A 20,381-nucleotide genomic window follows, 5' to 3' on the forward strand; every position below is an offset into this window, starting at 1 on the left:
TTGTAATTACGGTTTTTAGGTTTTAGTTAAATTTATTGCATGAAATTAGAGCATATTTACAATTAATTTTTAAAATTTATTTTCATTTCTATCAGATAAAAATTAGTGGTAGTAAATATTAGAGCTAATAAACTTAAATTCAAATATATAATGATGTCAAAAGAATTATTTTCTTGAAATAAATATTAATGTAATTAGATTATACTTATATCTAATCTGTTTTCATGGTTTGAAACTTTTACTAATAAACTTAATCACTTGATTTACTTGAAAAAAAATATACTCATGATGGTTTTGGACCCTTGTTTGCTCTAATATATGGCACATAATAATTCATAATCTCACTGTAAATACAAAATATAACGATTAACGAAACATAACAAATTTATAAATCGGCTTTCATTGCCTCAACATGAACCAAGAGCATTGGCAAAACAGAACTAAAGGCCCAACCCAACCCTTTTTGTGTGTTTATAGTGGGCCTTGAGTTGGCCTGAATTTTAACTAGGCAGTGTATAACTTCATCAATAATTATCTTGTTAACCAACGGGTCGCAGCGCAGTTGGCAGCGCGGAGCTGTGGTGACCACGAGGTCACAGGTTCAAATCCCGCCACCCGCTCGAAAGCCTTAATTCGCAAACCTGGTCGAGCAGGATTAGTCGGATTCGTTCGGTATACCCGTGGTTAAAACCAAAAAAAAAAAAAAATTATCTTGTTAAATTCTAAATGAGAAACTAATTAATCTTACTTCAAAATGAATAATTCTAGATTAAGATGTGAATAAACTATTTATTAATAATTAAATATAATTGCTGACATTGGCAGTCAAGACTCAAGACCCTGATCTCCCTACAACCATAACGAGTACCTTGGGTAGGGGTATTTTAGTTTTAAATATGGATGTCCAGACACCATATGTCCATATCTATGCTGCAATGTTGGTAGTCCAACTTGACCAGCTGTGTAAACATGGTGGAAAGTGGAACCCTAGCTAGATGTACTTCAAGACCAAACATCCACTACTCATTCCTTTATTCATTACTTTAATCTTTTCAAATAATATAGACTATAATATAGTACTTAATTAGGTAATTGTATATACTCGATTCATTTCCCATAGCAAATCCCATTTGCATGAATTATAATTAGTGTCATGAACGAAATAAGTCAGTGAAATGCATGTTTCACTTTCATAGTACTATTTTTCAAAAATGTGATTGAAATGACTTAATGAAATATCAGGAACACTTATAAAAAATAAATGAGATTATTACTATAAAACATCCCAAAATAGCAAAATAAGAGTTTCATAACGGGAGAATTTATATACTATGGGAACACTCATGGGGAAGGATTAAACCTTTACCAACTCTTTATTTTAGTGAAAAAAAATAAGAGTAATTTTTACATTAACTTAATCTTGATAAGAGTTCTTGGACCCTATCAATATTTTTTCTCTGTGCCCACTCGTATAGCTTAAAGAAACTGCAAAGGACGGTGCAGATCTGACGCAGATCAACAATTGTATTTTATCAATCTAATATGATTTGTCCGGCACGATACATTCATCTACATAATTGAACCTCATTTTATTTAATTGCACAAGAATCTAATGTTCACTTGGTGGCAGACACATCAAATATTTAAACTCAATATACTAATCCAAAATTAGTTCCCATGTGGTAGGTGTGAAATCAACACCATACACACTTTTCTATTTAAAAAGAACCTATGTGGAAGAAGTACCGCAGGCTTATCTAGATCAACCCTTCCATTGTCCCAATCTTGTCTAACACTATATATACCACTTTCTATATCACACTTTTTATTATAATATGGAGTACTTTATTTTCATTTTTATGAAGATTGGATTATGGTTTATTTGATAGTACCTTATGTGTCCACGAGTATAATGGCCCCCCTCAATAATAGATCAAATTGGATTCCCTTCGATCATATCCATCGCTCTTTTCCTTGTCAAACTCATCTATAGTAAAATGTTTCTATGCCGTTGTAGCAAACGGCTAGAATGTGATTATCTGAGTCCAATCGAAACAACAAAGGGTTGAATCTTAATATCGTATGGAGATTTTATTTATATTTTTCAAACATCTTAATCGGTTCTATTTCTTTAATGAATTAATGTTGGTGTATGCATGTAATATTGACTGAAAGAACTCTAAGAAATCCAAGTTCCTCGACAATGAAATTTATTACATCAAATTAAAAAACTGACTACGAAACAATTTCCCCGCCTATTTATATGAGGTCCAAAACCCCTAACAATTGAGAAAGAAATTATGGTAGATAAGTTAAAATCTGAATAAACAATAAATGACATTTTCGCCCTTCAAACATTCTCTGATGGCCAAAATCCATATTGCACTAACACTCGTTAGCCAGTGGAGAGCTAAGTTCGATTTCTCGGCTCATTTCTCATGTGAATTTTGAGTCATTCTAAAACGGTAACGTTTTTAGCTTTGTTGTTAAGTGCATCATGGTTGTGGTAGTATTAATTAGAGTGTATATGGGAAATAGGGTTAGGACAAATTCTTAGGTGTAATCATAATAAAGCGATGACATACATATATATAGTTGGCAAGTCTTATCAGCATGTGAGTCATGTGGGACAATGCTTAACTCTAGGGATTCCCACCATATATTTTCCCTAGCTAACTAATGTCCAGATAATCTATATCATCTCAATTCATCAATTATATGAGAGAGAGAAAGAATCATGATTCATGGGATAGTAAATGAGAACTAAATAAGATTTCTTAAAATTGAAATCCAATTACAATCAACATTAATTGACATGAGAATCATCAGTACATGTAATAGTAACAAATTACTCCTACTTATGATAATTAAGATGAAAATTATGATCATGTCATATTTAGACTGAGGGCATGGAATAGCCAGGGCGGGCTATTCGAAACCGGAGTCTCGGGCCCCCATTTTAATGACGGGCTTCTCGACCCCGTTGTCGGCCCGGACACTTTCTTCTCGTAGAAACTTCTCGGGCCCAAAGTCAGCTCAAGATCGGTCTGATCATCGTATCCCATCTCCGGAACTCCACATTTTCCAACCGGCTCCACGGCCCGTTCGGGCCTTGGCTCCGGCCCGTTAAACGTTATACTAGTCGTGGTGCTACTCCTATCCATTCGCGCGTTTTTTGCCATGTCTTTCATCAGCATTTTCTGTATTCGATACAGGCGATGGAGCTCATAAACCTGCAACAAATCAAAGTAAAAAAATGAAAATTATTTTGATTTTCAAGATCATAATTTTTTTTTAGGAAGAATTAATAAAAATATTTAATTTAATTACCTGCTCTCGAAATGTTTCCTCGTGCTTGAGCATGGCCATTTTCATGTATTCCTTGTCGAACTGATTCATAAAATCTGATTCTTGAAACCTAAGATATATTTTGTGTTGGTTTGATTGATATATTCTTGTTGTGAATATATATTTCTCCCCACCTGAAGCATGAAAAAACACCATAAATTCAGATATTAATTGCTAAAATTGGGCACATGATGATGAAAGCTGTGCTTCAAGCCAGTGAGGCCATAGATGTGAAAACCCACATGTTTTTTTTATCTATATATATGTATATTTTTTATGAGCATTTATTTGTTACGATAATGTTTTGGGCCAACAATAACTATTGACAAACGGAAAATATCTATTGCTTATCATCGTTTACATAAGAAGTTACTATTTTAGATATTTCATTGAAAATAATTGGACTGCATTTGTTTGTTTTTTTATCAGAATCGTCAATATTACTTTTTGATAGATTATGCGTACTATTTACCAGTTTATGAATTTCATAAGAATCCAAAAAAATAAAGTGAACTTCATGCTATCCAAAGATTGAGAAATGAAGAAATAATGCTACTCAAAAATCTGTAAAATTACAGAATTTTCAAGAAAATGGAATTGAGAAACTGTATTTGTATGATGATCAAGAAATTAAGAAGCTACACAAAACCCCAGTTGAAGAAAGGATTTTGAGCAACCAAAATAGGTTGATTTTTTCAGACATATAAAGGAATGTTCTTACCAGGAAGAGTGTGATGAAGTTGGAAAATCAGATATTTGTGTGTGTGTGTGTGATCTGATTTGGTCCAGCTTGAACAAGTTGATCTTCTTTTGTGGTGACACACAATTGATGTTGTTAGCCTTTTGGCATATACTGCCGCCGTATATATATATACATATACTCAAAGTGTGTGTGTGTGTGTGTGTGTGTTTGGACAGAGAGAGAGCAGAAGAATTTGTGTTAAATTAGTAGTCACAGAAATCAAAGCAATTGTTTGTTGGTAATGAGGGTTTTGATGTGAATGATGAGGGCATGCCAAACAAATCCCACTGCTATGTGTATTTCAAGCTTTGTGTGTGTTTGTGTGTGTGAGAGAGAGAGAGATGCCCTGACCATCTCCACCACAACAAGTTGTAGTATTTCTTTATTCACTATTCTAAAATTACTAATCCCTCCATTCTCAATTAATATCATCTATTCAAAAATTTGATCTCTTAATAGTAAAATAGAAAATAAAAAATAGTAATTAATTTTTATTAGGAGTAATTTTATCCGCTTTATCAATTTTACTAATAACAAAACAAGAGAAGAAATCATGTAACGAGAGAATCGAATAATTCAACTATATATAAAGTATTGTGTGATGACATTTCATATCACGAATCTTGGGTATTATGAAATTTATTTTCTATTTGTGATTTCATCACAAATCATCAAAGTAACAGCGTAGCCTGACAAAGAGAAGCACATGCACCCAATAACTCATTTTAATTTAGTATTGTCAAGATTGTGTCCCTGTTTGTAATTTTAAAGAAAATAATCAGGAGTATTTTTTTACTCTTTGTCCACAGACAAAAAATCTTTTTTTTTTTCTTTCAAAATGTACAATATTTAAATATAACACACGTAATAAGATTAAGTGAATCTACTTCAATTTATTGATGCATACATGTAGACAATTAGAGTACAGCCAATTAATACAAGTTTTTTTTTAGTATATAATATATTAAGACACTAACATTGGACCACGTGGCACATCTGCAGTTGGATTTTAGCCGTACCTTAGGGGTACCTCAACTAAATCACAAGCCATGAATATATATAGTCCAATTAATAAGAGAATTATAACGTTATCTTAAAGCTATATACCAATCTTAAAAGATCACTTAATTAATGATGTACAATTTAATATAGATTCTACAAATGCAGGGTATATTTGCGATACTATAAATACTTTGTTAATAATGTCATTGATTTTTATTGAAAAAAATGTTTAGATCTAAAATTGCTTGCAGTTGAGTGATAGTCCCTCAAAATCAAAAGTAAACTTAAGAAAAAAGATTCAAAGGGACAACACACATTCCGACTCATTCGATAACCTTATTTGTCGGAGATGAGTGCGACAAGAGGCTAGAGAAAGAAGTGGGAACAAATGAAAGAGGGAATTAGCTCATCTTGAACAAACCAGACAACATAGATCTGATTAGTAGCGGATCCACATAAAAACAAGGAGTACAACTGACACGCACCAGAGTTCGACTCTCATCCAACTATGAGATCCTAAATTCCATCACTGAGTTAGATAATGTCTTCTTAAAAAGACAAGGCATCAAGTTAAATTAAATCAACATGAACACATTAAATTCAAATTTATGAGCGAATATCTTAGATTAAAGTTCAAAAGGGTCTATCGACCCCAAGATTGTGACAAAGATGTCATCAAAGTATTAGGTACATCTATCAAAAGACAAAAAGGTACAATAAGCAACTATATATTCAATTTAAATATATTTGCAAACATTTAAACTGATTAGATTTTTGTCAATCATGTGAACTTTATTTTGTCAATACCATGATTTTGCATGCGTCAGTTTAAACCAAATTTTAGTACCAGATAAAATAAATTTAAAAAGGAAAGAATAAAGCATGTCCAACCCATGATCGCTCAACATTATGACAGATCAAACACCATAACATATATGCAAAAATAATGTAAAGTTATATTTAAAAAATTGGAATGAGTTGGATTATGATAATGTAATGAAACATTAATGAATTGAACTGCTATTTAATTTACATTTTTAATATTTTGAGGTAATTGAGTCAACTAACGAATGCATATTACATGATTAATGTTGAAACTATATAATATCTAATATAACTAGACACACTAATATAATAAAACAAATAAATGACAGAACGATTGGATCGAGACTCCTTTAGCTTGTTATGAGATCCAAATATATAAATGAAGTATTCACAAAAGACAAGTTTGATATATAAACAAGTGACAACCAATAATCTTATGTTGAGTAATTTAATAGTATAATTTTGTGCATTAAATTATGATGCCTGTAACATATTGGATGAAGTAATTTTATTCAGTGAATGAATCAGCTGTTTGGATTTTGTGATAATAATATATTTAGAAAGATCGAAACACCACTAACGTGGAGAAGAGGGAGGTGGACTTAGATATTTATTTATTATTATCAGCAAATAAATATAAATTTAAAAGTCTAAAAATTTACATTGTTATAAACATATTGAATTTAGTGGGTGGGAAAAAAAAGAAGAATCTAAAATAAGAAAATGAATAGTTTCCAATTAAAGAGGGAAGTCATATCAATTTGTCTTTCTATACGTTATGATTATCCTGTCTGTGACAAAAAAAGGATTTTTTTTTACAAATATTTACATAATTTTACCATTATTTTTCTCATTGGAAGATGGTACACCAAATACAGTTCAGATTTCATTTTCCCCTACAATTTACTTCTCCACGTAAGCAATTATCTAATACTATATGTTACGAATCAAATTTCATTTGTTAATTTAATTAACAATGCCTTATTGTTTTAATTCTTTACTTAGTTTGTTTTACTTTATTAATACACATAATTACAGTACAACTACTTCGAAATATTCAAATTCTATTTTAATAAAAAAAACCCGGAAAATTAAGAAAATGACTCATTTAAAAGATGTTGATTTTATCTCTAGAATTAAAAAAAAATGAATTTTTAACATATTTGCATACCTTTTGTTTTGATATTTTGATTAATTGAATTGGTGAATGATGATGTACGAATTGGGACATGGTTGCACGCGTTGCCGGTGCAGGAATGTGGTGCGGGGCCCACTTGACGTAATACCCTTATCCAACTTTTTATCTTCAATTCAACCCCCCTATGTATCTGACTGTCCCACCATATATTATGCTCCTCCGTTCCATAGTAATGAAGATGTTTTTTTTCGGTACGAAGATTAAAAAAATTGTGTTAGGTGAATTAAGTAAAAAGAATATAAAATGGAAAATGAAAAAGGTAGAAAGATGAAGAAAGAAAAAAGTAAAAGAGAGTAAAATAAGTGTGTAAAATTTGTTTAATTTTACTAAAAAATAGAAATGACTCTATTACTATGGAACGCACCAAAATGGTAAAATGACTATATTATTATGGAACGGAGGGAGTACTCGCCTGTCCTACTAAATATGAAATATTTTAATTTTTAGTACGAGATTTTATATGATGTTATTTTATAAGTTAAAAAAAATAAAACAAGAGAAAAAAGAGTACATGTGATGTTGTTTCTGTTTAAAAAAATGTAGTACTCCCTCCGTCTCAAGGAAGATGATATCTTCCTAGGACGTCACAGGATTTTATGCAATTTTATTTTGTGTGTTAAATGGATAGAATAAAGTAGTACTAAGAAAGAAGGAATAAAATAGAGATAAAAATACTTTTATTTTTAGTAACGAATTATATCTTATTTGCGATAAATTAAAAAGGAAAGTAAATTATCTTCAGCAGAACGAATGTATTATTTTTAATAGGATAATTCCGAAAAGAAAATGTTTCACTTTTTATGGATAGAGGTAAAATACTACCCCCTCCGTCCACGAATAAGAGTCCCGTTTACTTTTTTGCACTTGTTTTGTAAAAATGATAATAAATAGTTAAAGTGGAGAAATGATAAAGTAAGATAGAGAATAATATAGACAGGACTCTTATTTACATTATTCTCTATCTTACTTTATCATTTCTCCACTCTAACTATTTATAATCATTTTCACAAAACAAATGCGAAAAAGTGAACGGGACTCTTATTCGTGGACGGAGGGAGTAGTATCTTTAACAAAAATAGTTTCAAGGACTCATATATAAATGAGGAGTATACAATAATTGATAAAGCATGAAGAATAAAAAAATAGAAAAGAGAAAAAATGGTTAGAAAGTTTATATAAATAGAAATGAGGTTAATTTTTTTATATATTAAAATATAAAAAATGAGATTAATTTTCGCAAATTAAAGAAGTAATACTATGAATTAGTCTGTTTACTCAATAGTAGATTGTTCTGTTTGTCGAAATTTATCAATTAAAAATAATCTCATATGATATTGTTACGAAATTAACTATCAAACTCCTTCTACAATATTCAATCCAATCTAACTCATTGGATCGAAAATATCATTATAATTGTAAAATTCAAGCCCGAAATTAAATTTTCATTATCGATCAAGTCAAGGTTTTCTCGAAGTGTTTCGGAGAGCGAGAATCAAATATATTATTTATTATCTAATTCATCGAATTCAACATATTATTATAATTTTAAAATTCAAGTTCAAACATAAATTTCATTATCAAGTCAAGGTTTTGTCGAAGTGTTTTGAAAGAGAGAATCAAATATTTGATTACTCGCAAATCGCAATCACCACTTTAATTTATCAATTTACGGCACTTTGATAAAGTGTTCAATCATTATATTAAAATTTAGTAAGTAAGACTTTTATTCCAATCTAATCTTTGTTGATTATGCAAGAATATTGACGTGGTGGCATCTATGTGAAATAACGTTAGAGGGTCAATTTGTAGGCACGTCAACGTTTCATTTTCGATCAACATAAATAATTAACGATTTTATTAGTGAGAAAAATTGGATAGAGGTTATTATAATAAAATTTTAATAGTTAGTTAAAATATCCCCTGATTTAAAATTCAAAACTAATAAACGTGTGGGCTATTAGTATGGTTTATTAGTCGAGTCGAGTTTGAACACACTTTTTCATTAAGATAAATTGTACATGCAATTTCTTGAAAGATGAGAAATTAGAAGTAAGGCTGTCAATATTCCAAGTCTAAGATAAATACAGGTGTCATTCAATTATTATAATTCATTATTATATAACTATCTATTTAGTATTAAATTATAAAATTCAATCTCATAAATTAAACATAATATAATAATATATAATCATAAAATATACTACTAATTTTTTATAGTTTGACCACAGGTGTACCGAACTCGCTTTTGGCGGAATTCGACTAATCCTGCTCGATTGGATTTGCGGATTAACATAAGATAAGATATAATCTTTTAATAGGTCGGATTCGTTTCTAATATACCGGCTTTAATCTTATCGTACAGTGTCGTGTCGTGATTGCAGAATAGGCAAGAGTAGTACACCATGTCACCATGTATTAATTTGAGGGGCAAGAAGGTAAATACGTGGTGGTTAGGCGTGATCACGAATTACGGGTGACACTATTATGAAACTATTGACAGTGACTAAGTAGTCAGTTTACAACGTTAATTAGTCTAACCTAGGATAATGCCACTAATGATGATAATTAGTGGAATCTCTAATCCATCCAAATAAACTACCATTTCGCTTTCTGCCATTTAAAAGGACAACTCATACCAAACAATTATTTGTGCCTTTTACTTTACTTTATTGCTTCTCTAATATATTTAGATGTAATCATCATGAATGGTGAATAATCATACTAGTATTATAAAATATACTGATGTTAGAAGTATTTTTCATTATTTAATTATTTGCATATTTATGCATTTGTGATAGTATTTGTTTTTCCACCAGTCTGTTTGACTAGTGAATGATTTGACGTGTAGTTTATGATTGTTGGTTGAAACTTGAAACTTCTTTCTTGATGATTCGATTGAAGAGTGATTCCCTTTGATGGATATGGTTAGCCGATAACACCGCATGATGTGACTTTACTTCTTAAATTTTTTTGGAGTTAACGTTTTTTTATTTGTTGATTTTGTTACTCGTTGCTCTTCATTAGAAGAGGTAATTAATTGCGAAACTTTGAAAAATCAAACATGACATAAGTTATTTGAATTAATGAAAAATATAAAATTAATTAAGATCTAAAAGAATATGTTGCCAAGTTGTAACTTATAAGTGGCTACTCATATTAATTAGTTAGAGTTTCGATGATTATGCTCAAGAAATAGTAAATGGAAAAAAAAGTGGAGACAAATTTTTTTTGCTTTCGCATATAAAAATTCAATTTATGCAGAAGCATGCATGACTGCAACACACATATCTGCGTGCTCTAAATTTCGAGAACAATGCATTCTATTCTTTCATTCTTTCTTGATTTCCATGAAATTAAATGTTAAAATAATGGAAGGATTCATGCAAAATCATTTTATAATAGAAGAACCCAAGACTCAGCTGAAATTACTTAAAAGAGAAAAAAAAAAAAAGTTAGAAAAAAAGTTTTGATTGCACGTAGTGCCTGGAGTATGTGATCACTTGTCTTGTTAGTCTTGAGCATTGAAATTTAAATGATTAATTTTATAAGATTTCGATAATGGTGGACAAATGCTGACACTTTTACCATGCTTTCTTGAGACTATTACAAAGTTAATTAGTTAGCTTATTACTTTTAACAAAGATGCAAAACCATATGTTTGTAATGATGTACCATTCATCACAAAATTGTTACCAAAGTGAATCTCGAAAAAGGATAATAAATAAAATAATATATGACCTCACATTAGCAAATCCAAATTATTTAAAATAAAACAAATAATTGTTTATACAAAATACAAAATGTAGCTAATCCACATTATTTAAAGTAGAAAGGGAGAGAAAAAGATTGGTAATATATTGACATCCACTATATAAAATGCCCTACAATGTCTCTCTATTTAAACATTGGCTGTCCAATCAATCTTTCATAACTTAAAAGTTAATATTGTACAAATCCGTGTGTTCAATTATTTTAGAAGCCCATTATCTTCAAAATATTATACTTAAAAACCATTTTGTATGTGAATTTCGAGAAAAAATTCACTGGTTTCGAAATACCACGGTGGAAAGCATATGTGGTATACCCTACCAATAGTATTTTGACAAATAGATATGCATATTGGTCTTATCTCCAACTAGAATGACACATAGACACACAATTATGGAAATTTCTCATGTGTATACATAGATAATATAGCTCCATATACACACATATATGCACATTAATTACTATCCAATTACCATCCAATTGGTTAACAGCAAAAATTTGATTTGATATGAAAATTTCGAGAACCCAATATATACTCATTAACTACGAGAAAATCTTTATATATTAACTATTGATACTTTTGATAGGATTAAACTTTATTATTGGTGATCAATTTGAGTATAGTAGTTTTATTTATTTTTATATTTTAATTATTTACTACGACAAGCTTAGAATCTATTTTGTTTCTAGAGTTTTTATGGTGTACAGGCAAATTTTTAGTATAGTAAAAATATTGTTTGGATCATGTTATTATTATTAAGTACTCATCGCTTTATATTTTAACATAAAATACAACAATTATTAAGTTAACATGCTATAGAAAAATAAAATAAGAATTATACTATATTACCATTCATATTTAACATGCTACATAAAAATAAAATAAGAAGTATACAATATTATCATTCATATAGAAGTGCAATTACTTGTTAAAAGAATAACAAAAAATAATTCTATTAAATATCGTGTACAATGTATTTAATCAAGTTACGTGTTATTGGTGCTTATATGATTTGGAGTGTAATTTTGTTCTCCACAATGGTAGAAATGGCGGCTATTTTAATTGACGCGAAAGATTTTCTCTTAGTTAATGAGTGTATATTGGGTTCTCGAAATTTCCATATTAAATCAAAAATTTTGCCGTTAAATAATTGGATGGTAATCAATGTGCATATATGTGTGTATATGGAGCTATATTATCTATGTATGCACATGAGAAATTTTCATAATTGTGTGTGTCTATTTATCATTTTAGTTGGAAGTGAGACCAATATGCATATTTATTTGTTAAAATACTATTGATAGAGTATACCACATATGCTTTCCACTATGGTATTCCGAGACCACTGAAATTTTTTCTCGTGAATTTCGTTATTTTAAACAATTTACCAAAATTAGTCTATTTTTTCTAGTTCTCTCTTCTACTTTACCTACTTATTCACTTTCTTTATCTTATTTTACCATTTGACAATTAAAACTAGTGAACGAAGGGATGACCATTTAGCTAGTTGATATATTTAGTTTGTTTCCAAGATTGTGTTTATTGGACATTAAAAATCATGTTCAATCCAAACAAAATCAAAGATTAAACTCGGAAGGAAAGCTCTTAAATCATGGTTTGTTAGTACTCCGTACTATATATTTAGAGAGACAAATCAAGTCCATAAATTTGAGTTGGACTCGTGTCTGTTAGTTACTCCCTATATTTGTTTATTTTTATTTTTGATTTTGAATAATTGTTATATTATTCAACTATATACGAAACGAAAAAGGCATATGCTTAACTTCATGGCCCACATAAATTTGGTTTGGGCCGACTCAGCATAATACTATTAAGCCCAACTTTAGTTTCAAATTATGTATGTTCATAAAAAAGGCACCAAGCATACATCGCTATACCTCAAACGCATATTTATGGTATTATGTATCTATATAAATCTTATAGGAGGGACTAAAAAAAAATGCAGTATTATTGTGAAAGCAGAGAATCTTTTTCAATCTTTCGATCATAAGTACTATCTTACTATAAAAATTTCTAGTTAAACCAATGAGACTATTTTTCGTGGACGGAAGGAATACTAGTTTTATATTCCCTCCGTCTTCAAAGAATATGCACTTTCGGTTCAACATGAGTTTTAATGTAAAATTGGTAAAGTAAGAAAGAGGTAGAGAGAAAAAGTGAATAAAGTATTGTTAGTGTAGAATGGGTTCAGCTCATTAGAGAAAAAATAATTCCAAAATTAGAAAGTGCATATTCTTATGGGACGACTAAAAAGGAAATAGTGCATATTCTAGTGGGACGGAAGAAGTAATAAAATGTGCAAGTGAAATGAGTTAATGTGAATCTACTTATAGTGTTTATAGTAAAAAAGTGAAAATGGATGATAAATGAGGTATGGAGAAAGTAATACTCCCTCCGTTCCACAGTAATAGAGGCGTTTCGTTTTGAGCACTCATTTTGAAAAAATAATAATAAATAGTTAAAGTGGAGAAAGAGTAAAGTAAGAAAGAAAATATTGTAGATAAGACTCTTCACTACATTATTCTCTCTCTTACGTTACTTTCTCTCTCAACTTTAACTATTTATTATCATTTTTTCAAAACTAGAGCTCAAAATAAAACGCCTCTATTACTGTGGAACGGAGGGAGTACTATGTACTAGTATATGAAATTGTTCGATTAAACCAATTGAAATCCAATCTATACTAACCGAACCAAATAAAATTGCTGCTAATATTTTCTTACTGGAGAGGTTGTGTTAGCAATAGCATTTTATGGTGTCCAAACGATGCGTCACATTATGACACATTGTGCTTGGGAAATCTATTCAATTATTGTATCTTTTTGGTTAGTAAAGTTGAAGTTCTAAAATCTTCTAATGAAAAGTTGGCGAAAAATGCGTGCTGAAGTAAAAACAAATTGGTTTCGAATTTGATAAAAGAAAAATGACACAAAATATAACATCAAACAGAAAACGAGATTCGAACAACTATCATTCCAAACCTTTTAAAGTGCCTCCAAGTGAAAAAATGAACAATGTTTGTATAATAACTCATTAAACAGTATTCCCTAAACAAAATTCAAAAGAAAAGTAGAGCAAAATGTAACAGGTTTGCTTATGGTGTGCTAAAGTTGATGGAACGATATTAATATGCAAAACCATTTAACATTATTCCACTTTCATCTTTATAGTACAGTGACAATAATAGAAACTATGCAGCAAAATTTAAGTACTATAACAGTAACCTCTAATTAAGAAGCTACTCTAAAACTCCAGCAAACTCTTCCCTTCAAACCTCAATAGTAAATGGAGAGTGTTCGATGATGTTGAAGAGAAGGACAGGCAATGCCGTATGCCCATAGCCATAGGTCCAACTCCGCACTCAGCACCTGCATCAAAACCTCGTCTCAGACATCTTTTTTCGAATAAACAAACGTATTCAGAAATCAAATTTGCAGTGTGGTTAAGTATTGAGCTTTAAAGCAAGAAGATTAACTATTGAGAGCCCAAATACAGCATTACATAAATCAGAGTTAGACGAATCCAACTACTGCTTAAGGGTGAAGAGATAAGCTCTGGTGTCTAAAACATGGAACAAACTTTTCTTAGTGTTAGCTTCCTCATTCTCAAATTATTTAGAATTAAGATTCACCGTGAACCACAGATTGAGTTGTCATTTCAATGGACGAACATATAGAAAGGAATTGCCTACAAGAACTAACCTGGTTCCCAGTTTTTTTCTGGATCGACTCCTTTATTTCCTCTACGGCATGGATTGTGCATGCTCTAAGTTCGATCTCCTCCTCGGTTCCTGAAGTTATCTCTCTATTGGACTCGATAATATCAGACAACGAAGGACTATATCTTAGGACTCCAAGCTGCTGGAGAACTGCAGGCACGATATAATCAGCAAACATCGTCACAGACTCTATATCCTTGAGTTCACCATATCCTTGACCCTTAAATGCGCCCCATAAATCGGCAACAAATATCTGAGCCCTCTTATACAAGAAAATCTGGTGACCTTTGTACACCGAGTGATCCCTGAAACCTGTAATACAAAATTATTGTAGTGGCAATAGATACAAATGCGACGTAAACAGGCTATTTAAAAGTTTCCGAAATACATTCTTGAATTAGTTTAAGCTTAAATAATGCTTAAGTACCAGGAAAGTGGCTTGTGATGAGCTCCACAAGCTTTACAGCTGATTTATCACAAGCTTTCACAAGGTTTTCTGCTTTCCCATCAAACGACTTTTCGAGCTCAAAGCCCACCTAAACAAACATTTGAGACATTATTGTTTAACCAGAAACTGCTTAGAAGTAAAGCGATCAACAGAAAACAAGCAAATATTTCAACCACGTTAATCAAAACTATACCTCATGCAATAAGCGCACTCTTTCATCCTCCAAAGGTAGTGGCCTAGGCCATTTTAGCATTTTGCGCAGCTCAAGACCTGCCATCATCCATAATATTACAATGTATAGATAGATAGTTCCCAGAACTGTCTCAGTCTAATCAAACGAAACACATCTCTATATTGCACAAGTAGGAATGAATACAAACTCGAATGCTATTTCACAAAGTTACATAGATTCACCTAGTACAAATTAACATAATACTCGGAACAAGGATGTAACTTGAAAAAGGAAAAATTCAAACATTAACAGGACAAACCCAAACAAAAACCAAGTCTTTACTATACACTTTGAATCTCATAGCTAATAGATAATGTTGTCTCCAAGAAAGAATAACCTTAGGTAGCGATGAGTTTGTTGGACAAGATAAGTTAAAAAAACTTTATCTAGGATTAAATTGGTCCTCATGGGTGTGGAGACAAGCAGAGATTCAAAACGAACAAGAGATAAAAATAAACATGTCCCTCTAGTCATGAAAAATACTTATAGATAGCAACGAGTACTATACCGGTGTATTTCTGCAATCGGTCTGCATCGAAAGCAGAGCTATCATTCTGAAGAGCTTCCTTAAGTCCCACAGCCAAATGGTCATAATTCAATTCATCATCTACCATAATAAAAGTGAAAATGTATTCATATTCTATAGATAGGTAAAACAAGATTCGAAATAATCTTTCAATTGGAATATGACTACAAAAAGAATGAAAGCAAAAAGCCTATTTGCAGCTTGAGACAAGCAAACCTTTTTGCCATTCCTAATTCAAATTGCACATTTTTCTAAAAAAAGACACCAAAAGAGTAAAATAAAGTACCAGGCCAAAAGCAGAAATTGAGTGCATCCAACACAAGCAGATACTGAACAGTGAGAGGACCATTGTCGAAATAATGAGTTCCTTCAAAATTCCACTCCACCTTTGGTATCGAATCCTTTATTCTTTCCGCAAAATTCTCGATTCCTATATACACCAATCACCGTTTAGCTCCACGCACACAGCAATTACAAAACCATCACCCAAAAATAGAGATAAAAACAGTTCAAATTGAAACAATACAATCGAAATCCATGCCAACATGCAATCAATTTCAGCGTAAATTGATAAAATTGTGATGAAGAAATAAGCGGCGGCGGCAATGTGGTGTGACCTGAGGAGTCGAGGGTGACGTGGGATGAGCGGGAGGCGACCCAAGCGGCGGTAGCCTTGACTGCCTCCATCTGCAGAAATGGGCGATTTAATGGTGAATGTGTATATTTGGGGGATTGAATGAAATTAAACCCTAGGATTTGATGGTATTAGCGGCAGTGGCGAATGCGCGTGTATTTATATGGAGATTCGAAGTTCCCGCTTTGGAGGGTATGTTATGTTTCTGCCGTTTTGCTTTCTTTTTTATTGTGTTGCCCTTTTCAACCACGTGATGCATTTGGCCTTTTGTGTTTTCATTCTTTTCTTTGAAAATAACGTTTTACCCATATTTGTAGATTTGTGAAATGCACACGTTTTAACCAAATTAGGAGTAGTTGTCAAATGGACCACGTTTTAACCATATTAGTAGACTTGTCGAAATGGACCAACTTCATTGAAGAAAAAAAAGGCAATTCTGTCGCCTTGGTGGCCCCCACGCTCCGGCCGCCATCATGTGTGGGGTTCAATCGGGATACACAGTAGTCCGTTAAGAGGGGTGCCTTAACCCATTGGCTACTAGAAGTCCGGTTCAATCAGGGTATGCAGTAGCCCGTTAAGGGGGAGGCCTTAACCCACTGGCTACCAGAAGCCCGTTAAGGGGGCCTCTACCAGAAGCCCATCTCCCAAGGCCTCACACTTGTGCCCAAGAGACGGAAGCAACTACACAACAGCAGTGGGTTTTGAACCCAGGCTCATTCCAGCAAGATCTGCTCCTCCGTTGCCAACTATGCTACCCATATGGGCACATTCATCCAACACCGTCAGGTTGATCTTATGATCTGTAAGATGACTAATGTCATAGACTCATACTGCCATACGACTCATACTGCCATACATAAGTTATTTTGAGTTTTTTTTTTATTTTCATCAAACTATATAAAACAATTCAAAATCCAATCCAATCCGAAATCCAATCCAATGAAATCCGAAGAGTGGCTCAACCCCCCTACCCAATTTTTTTTTTCTATTTATAAACTTTTGGAATTTTGAAAAATTAAATTAAGCTCATATCAAATTGATGAAACTAAATGGTAGATGTCGGAACTTGAAGAATAAGAAGGGGCTGATCAAAGATTTTTAAGCTGCAGAGACGAACAACAAGGAGATTCATTGTTTCAAGATAGGAAGAAGATACACCGAGTAAAAGTATCTTGCATCCGCCCCTGTGTCGCCCTCGAGACAGGTCTTCAGTCCAACTCATTTGGTATAAAAGATTGTACAGTGTAAAACATGATAACTTAGATAAAATAAGTTCAAGATAGAAGAGTTATCTATCCTACTAAAGCGATCCAAATATTACCAATGTATTATGATGAATCCTAGTTGCAACTTGCGAGCATTTTGCTAGGCACTGTTACAATTGGTAATTGAGAAATCAAACAAAACAATATACTACCACATATTCAAAATGTTAACAAATGTTTATTTATTTAAAAGTTGATGGAAACCAAATGTGCATTTGTTGAAAACTAGCCATGTCCAAAAATAAGTAGAGATTTCTCTAATGAAAAATGAATGGATCATGATGAGGCATCCTCCTTGGCATAGCCCCACCATACCCAAACTCTGGTGGTGGTGGCTGTTGCCATCCATACATCCCTCCGTTCCCCATCGGATATTGGTAAGACGGCCCTCCTCCGCCATAAACCGGATTTTCAAAAAAGAAGCTGCTCGTATACTCAGCTGGCACGCGGTCACTAATCGTGCGGCCTCGTGGATGCACTTTGCATAAATCATCTTTACACACGTGAGGACTAATCACGGGGGGCACATAGGGTTCGCATTTGTGCTCCTCTTCCTCTTCTGCCTTCTTATGACTGCTGCTGCTGTGGTGACGGCCGTCTCCACAGCAGCAGTTGCTGTGTTGTTTCCCCTTTCCGCCACGAGGTTCGAATTTTTTGTTGTGGTTTGAATCAGCATGGTTCATGGGGGGCTTCTCTGGTGATAGAAGCTGGACCGATTTGCCTAGCTTCGCGACCTTTCTCAGCAACGTCTGGCCGTCGATTTTGCCAAAGACATATACGAGATTTTCTTTTTCATCTATCGCAACGTTGTCCACCCCTTAAATTACTCAAAAGGAAAATTAAGCGGGTTAGTCAGTTAACCGATAACCGAATTCAGTTTAGTCCACCATTTTAAATCTTCACAACATTTGTAAGTATAATTTTTAAGAACAGATGCATAAATTGATCAATTAACTTCATGATAGGGGATGATTAACAAAATGCATAATTTAATCTAAAGTGGCGGAAAACAAGTAGTATTAAGGATTATTCAATTCTTTATAGCTAAAACATACTAGCCTAACTGGAAAAGTAAATAATGACATCGAAAATCCTAAATTCAAATATTTTATCTTAATAATCAAGCACAATAAATAAAAACTGGAGTACTTATTCAATTAAGAATGTAGATTAGTAAAAAAATAAAATTAAAATAACCTATATTATTGAGGATTATTCAATTCAACTAAAACCTATAGCCGAACTGTTGAACTATCATAAAATTATAAATTTGAAATTGTCAGATACCGATCTCATAGTGAATACTACAATCAACAGGGATACCAAACCATGTTAATTGGTTATTGATTTAAACGATAACCAACATACGAAGTATTTCGGTTCGATTCTAGGTTATACCACCCTATCAACTGTCGAAACCAGGAAATGAGTTGAAAATTGTGAAAACGAAATACCAGGCAAATTCCTAACATGGTCCTGGACACTGTTGCGGCATTTGTCACAGCAATTGATCTTGATAAAAAGAACTTTGGGCTGCATCATACGAGATTGATTATTAGTACTTTTGAAGAAAAAAAAGTTGAACAACTTGAAGAAAAATCAAGTAAAAAAATTAAGTGATGAGGTAGGTGATTTTCCATTGGAAAAATTCAATGTTATAAGTATGAAAGATACGAACAAAATCTCATCATTTATACAGAAAAAGGTTATTTTTTTCTTTTAGTTAGATTTTATGACTTTTCTAATATAGGTTCCATATTTCATAAAATATTCTCTAGCGTGATTGTAGGTGTATATAAGGAAACTTTGATATGATTGGCAACAAAATCGTTGTTCAAAAAAATTTTGTTAGTTTTAATTATTCATTGATTGTGGAAATATTACGTCCCTCCCATAACTTACCTCGGTAGACATTGGATGGCTGTGATGAATTTAACTGAACCTTTAGATTATTTGCAAATCTCTACTAACTGCACAGCATATGTGAATAAGTCGATTGGATCAATATTTTAAGACAAAATAATTGGGTAGTATGAAATACACCAAATACAAGTGATGAATTCTAAGTTTGAGCATCCAATTACTAAAAAATATTACCAATTCAAATCAGAAAAACTTTCTTCTCTTTCAATACAATTCAATTTAATGTTAGAATACAAGACGAATAAGACAAATAAAAATACTTACCAAATTTTCGCAATGGGTGTGAAGAGTGATAACGAGAAAGAAGAAGGGAAAATGGTGTTTATATGCTCTGAATCATAACCCAAGGAAAATAAATGATAGGATTCTAACTTGGGCTTTTACAATGTAGGGCTTCAAAATATTAATCTATTAAACCTATTGTTCCTCAAATAGTAATTAGAAAAAAAGCATATGTATATATTATTATTACTTTATCACAACATATAGTACTATTAATTTTATGTTTTTTTGCTACAACATATTAAGGTCTGCATAGGATTATGCTCTTTTATAGAGTATAATAATAGTAATAGATTAGGAGTATATTTTATTGTCATATTGAGTGATATCAAATGTAATACAACTACTTGCATCTTTTCATTAGAAAATTTATATTACACGAAAAAATTATGGAAATACATAAGTTTAGTACAAGGTGTAGGGGTATTTTGTTATCATTGTATAAAAA

General features: G+C 32.0%; 2 protein-coding genes across 2 annotated transcripts; both read right to left on the reverse strand.

Annotated features, from left to right (window-relative positions):
• Window positions 1–2,750: 2,750 nt before the first annotated feature.
• On the reverse strand, window positions 2,751–4,391 carry LOC125207954. Its single transcript, XM_048107477.1, has 3 exons — window positions 4,070–4,391; window positions 3,331–3,482; window positions 2,751–3,233 (listed from the first exon to the last, which is right to left on the reverse strand). Exons 2-3 carry the CDS (start codon window positions 3,397–3,399, stop codon window positions 2,886–2,888), a joined length of 417 nt encoding a protein of 138 aa, XP_047963434.1. The 5' UTR covers window positions 3,400–3,482; window positions 4,070–4,391; the 3' UTR covers window positions 2,751–2,885.
• Window positions 4,392–14,029: 9,638 nt separating this feature from the next.
• On the reverse strand, window positions 14,030–16,611 carry LOC125204623 (queuosine salvage protein-like). The gene is made up of 7 exons (XM_048103331.1): window positions 16,447–16,611; window positions 16,116–16,259; window positions 15,812–15,910; window positions 15,265–15,341; window positions 15,051–15,159; window positions 14,607–14,935; window positions 14,030–14,273 (listed from the first exon to the last, which is right to left on the reverse strand). Exons 1-7 carry the CDS (start codon window positions 16,514–16,516, stop codon window positions 14,181–14,183), a joined length of 921 nt encoding a protein of 306 aa, XP_047959288.1. The 5' UTR covers window positions 16,517–16,611; the 3' UTR covers window positions 14,030–14,180.
• Between the last annotated feature and the right edge of the window lie 3,770 nt (window positions 16,612–20,381).

This window comes from Salvia hispanica, chromosome 2 (genome assembly GCF_023119035.1).
Source record: "Salvia hispanica cultivar TCC Black 2014 chromosome 2, UniMelb_Shisp_WGS_1.0, whole genome shotgun sequence".
In the NCBI taxonomy this organism is placed as follows: Eukaryota; Viridiplantae; Streptophyta; class Magnoliopsida; order Lamiales; family Lamiaceae; genus Salvia; species Salvia hispanica.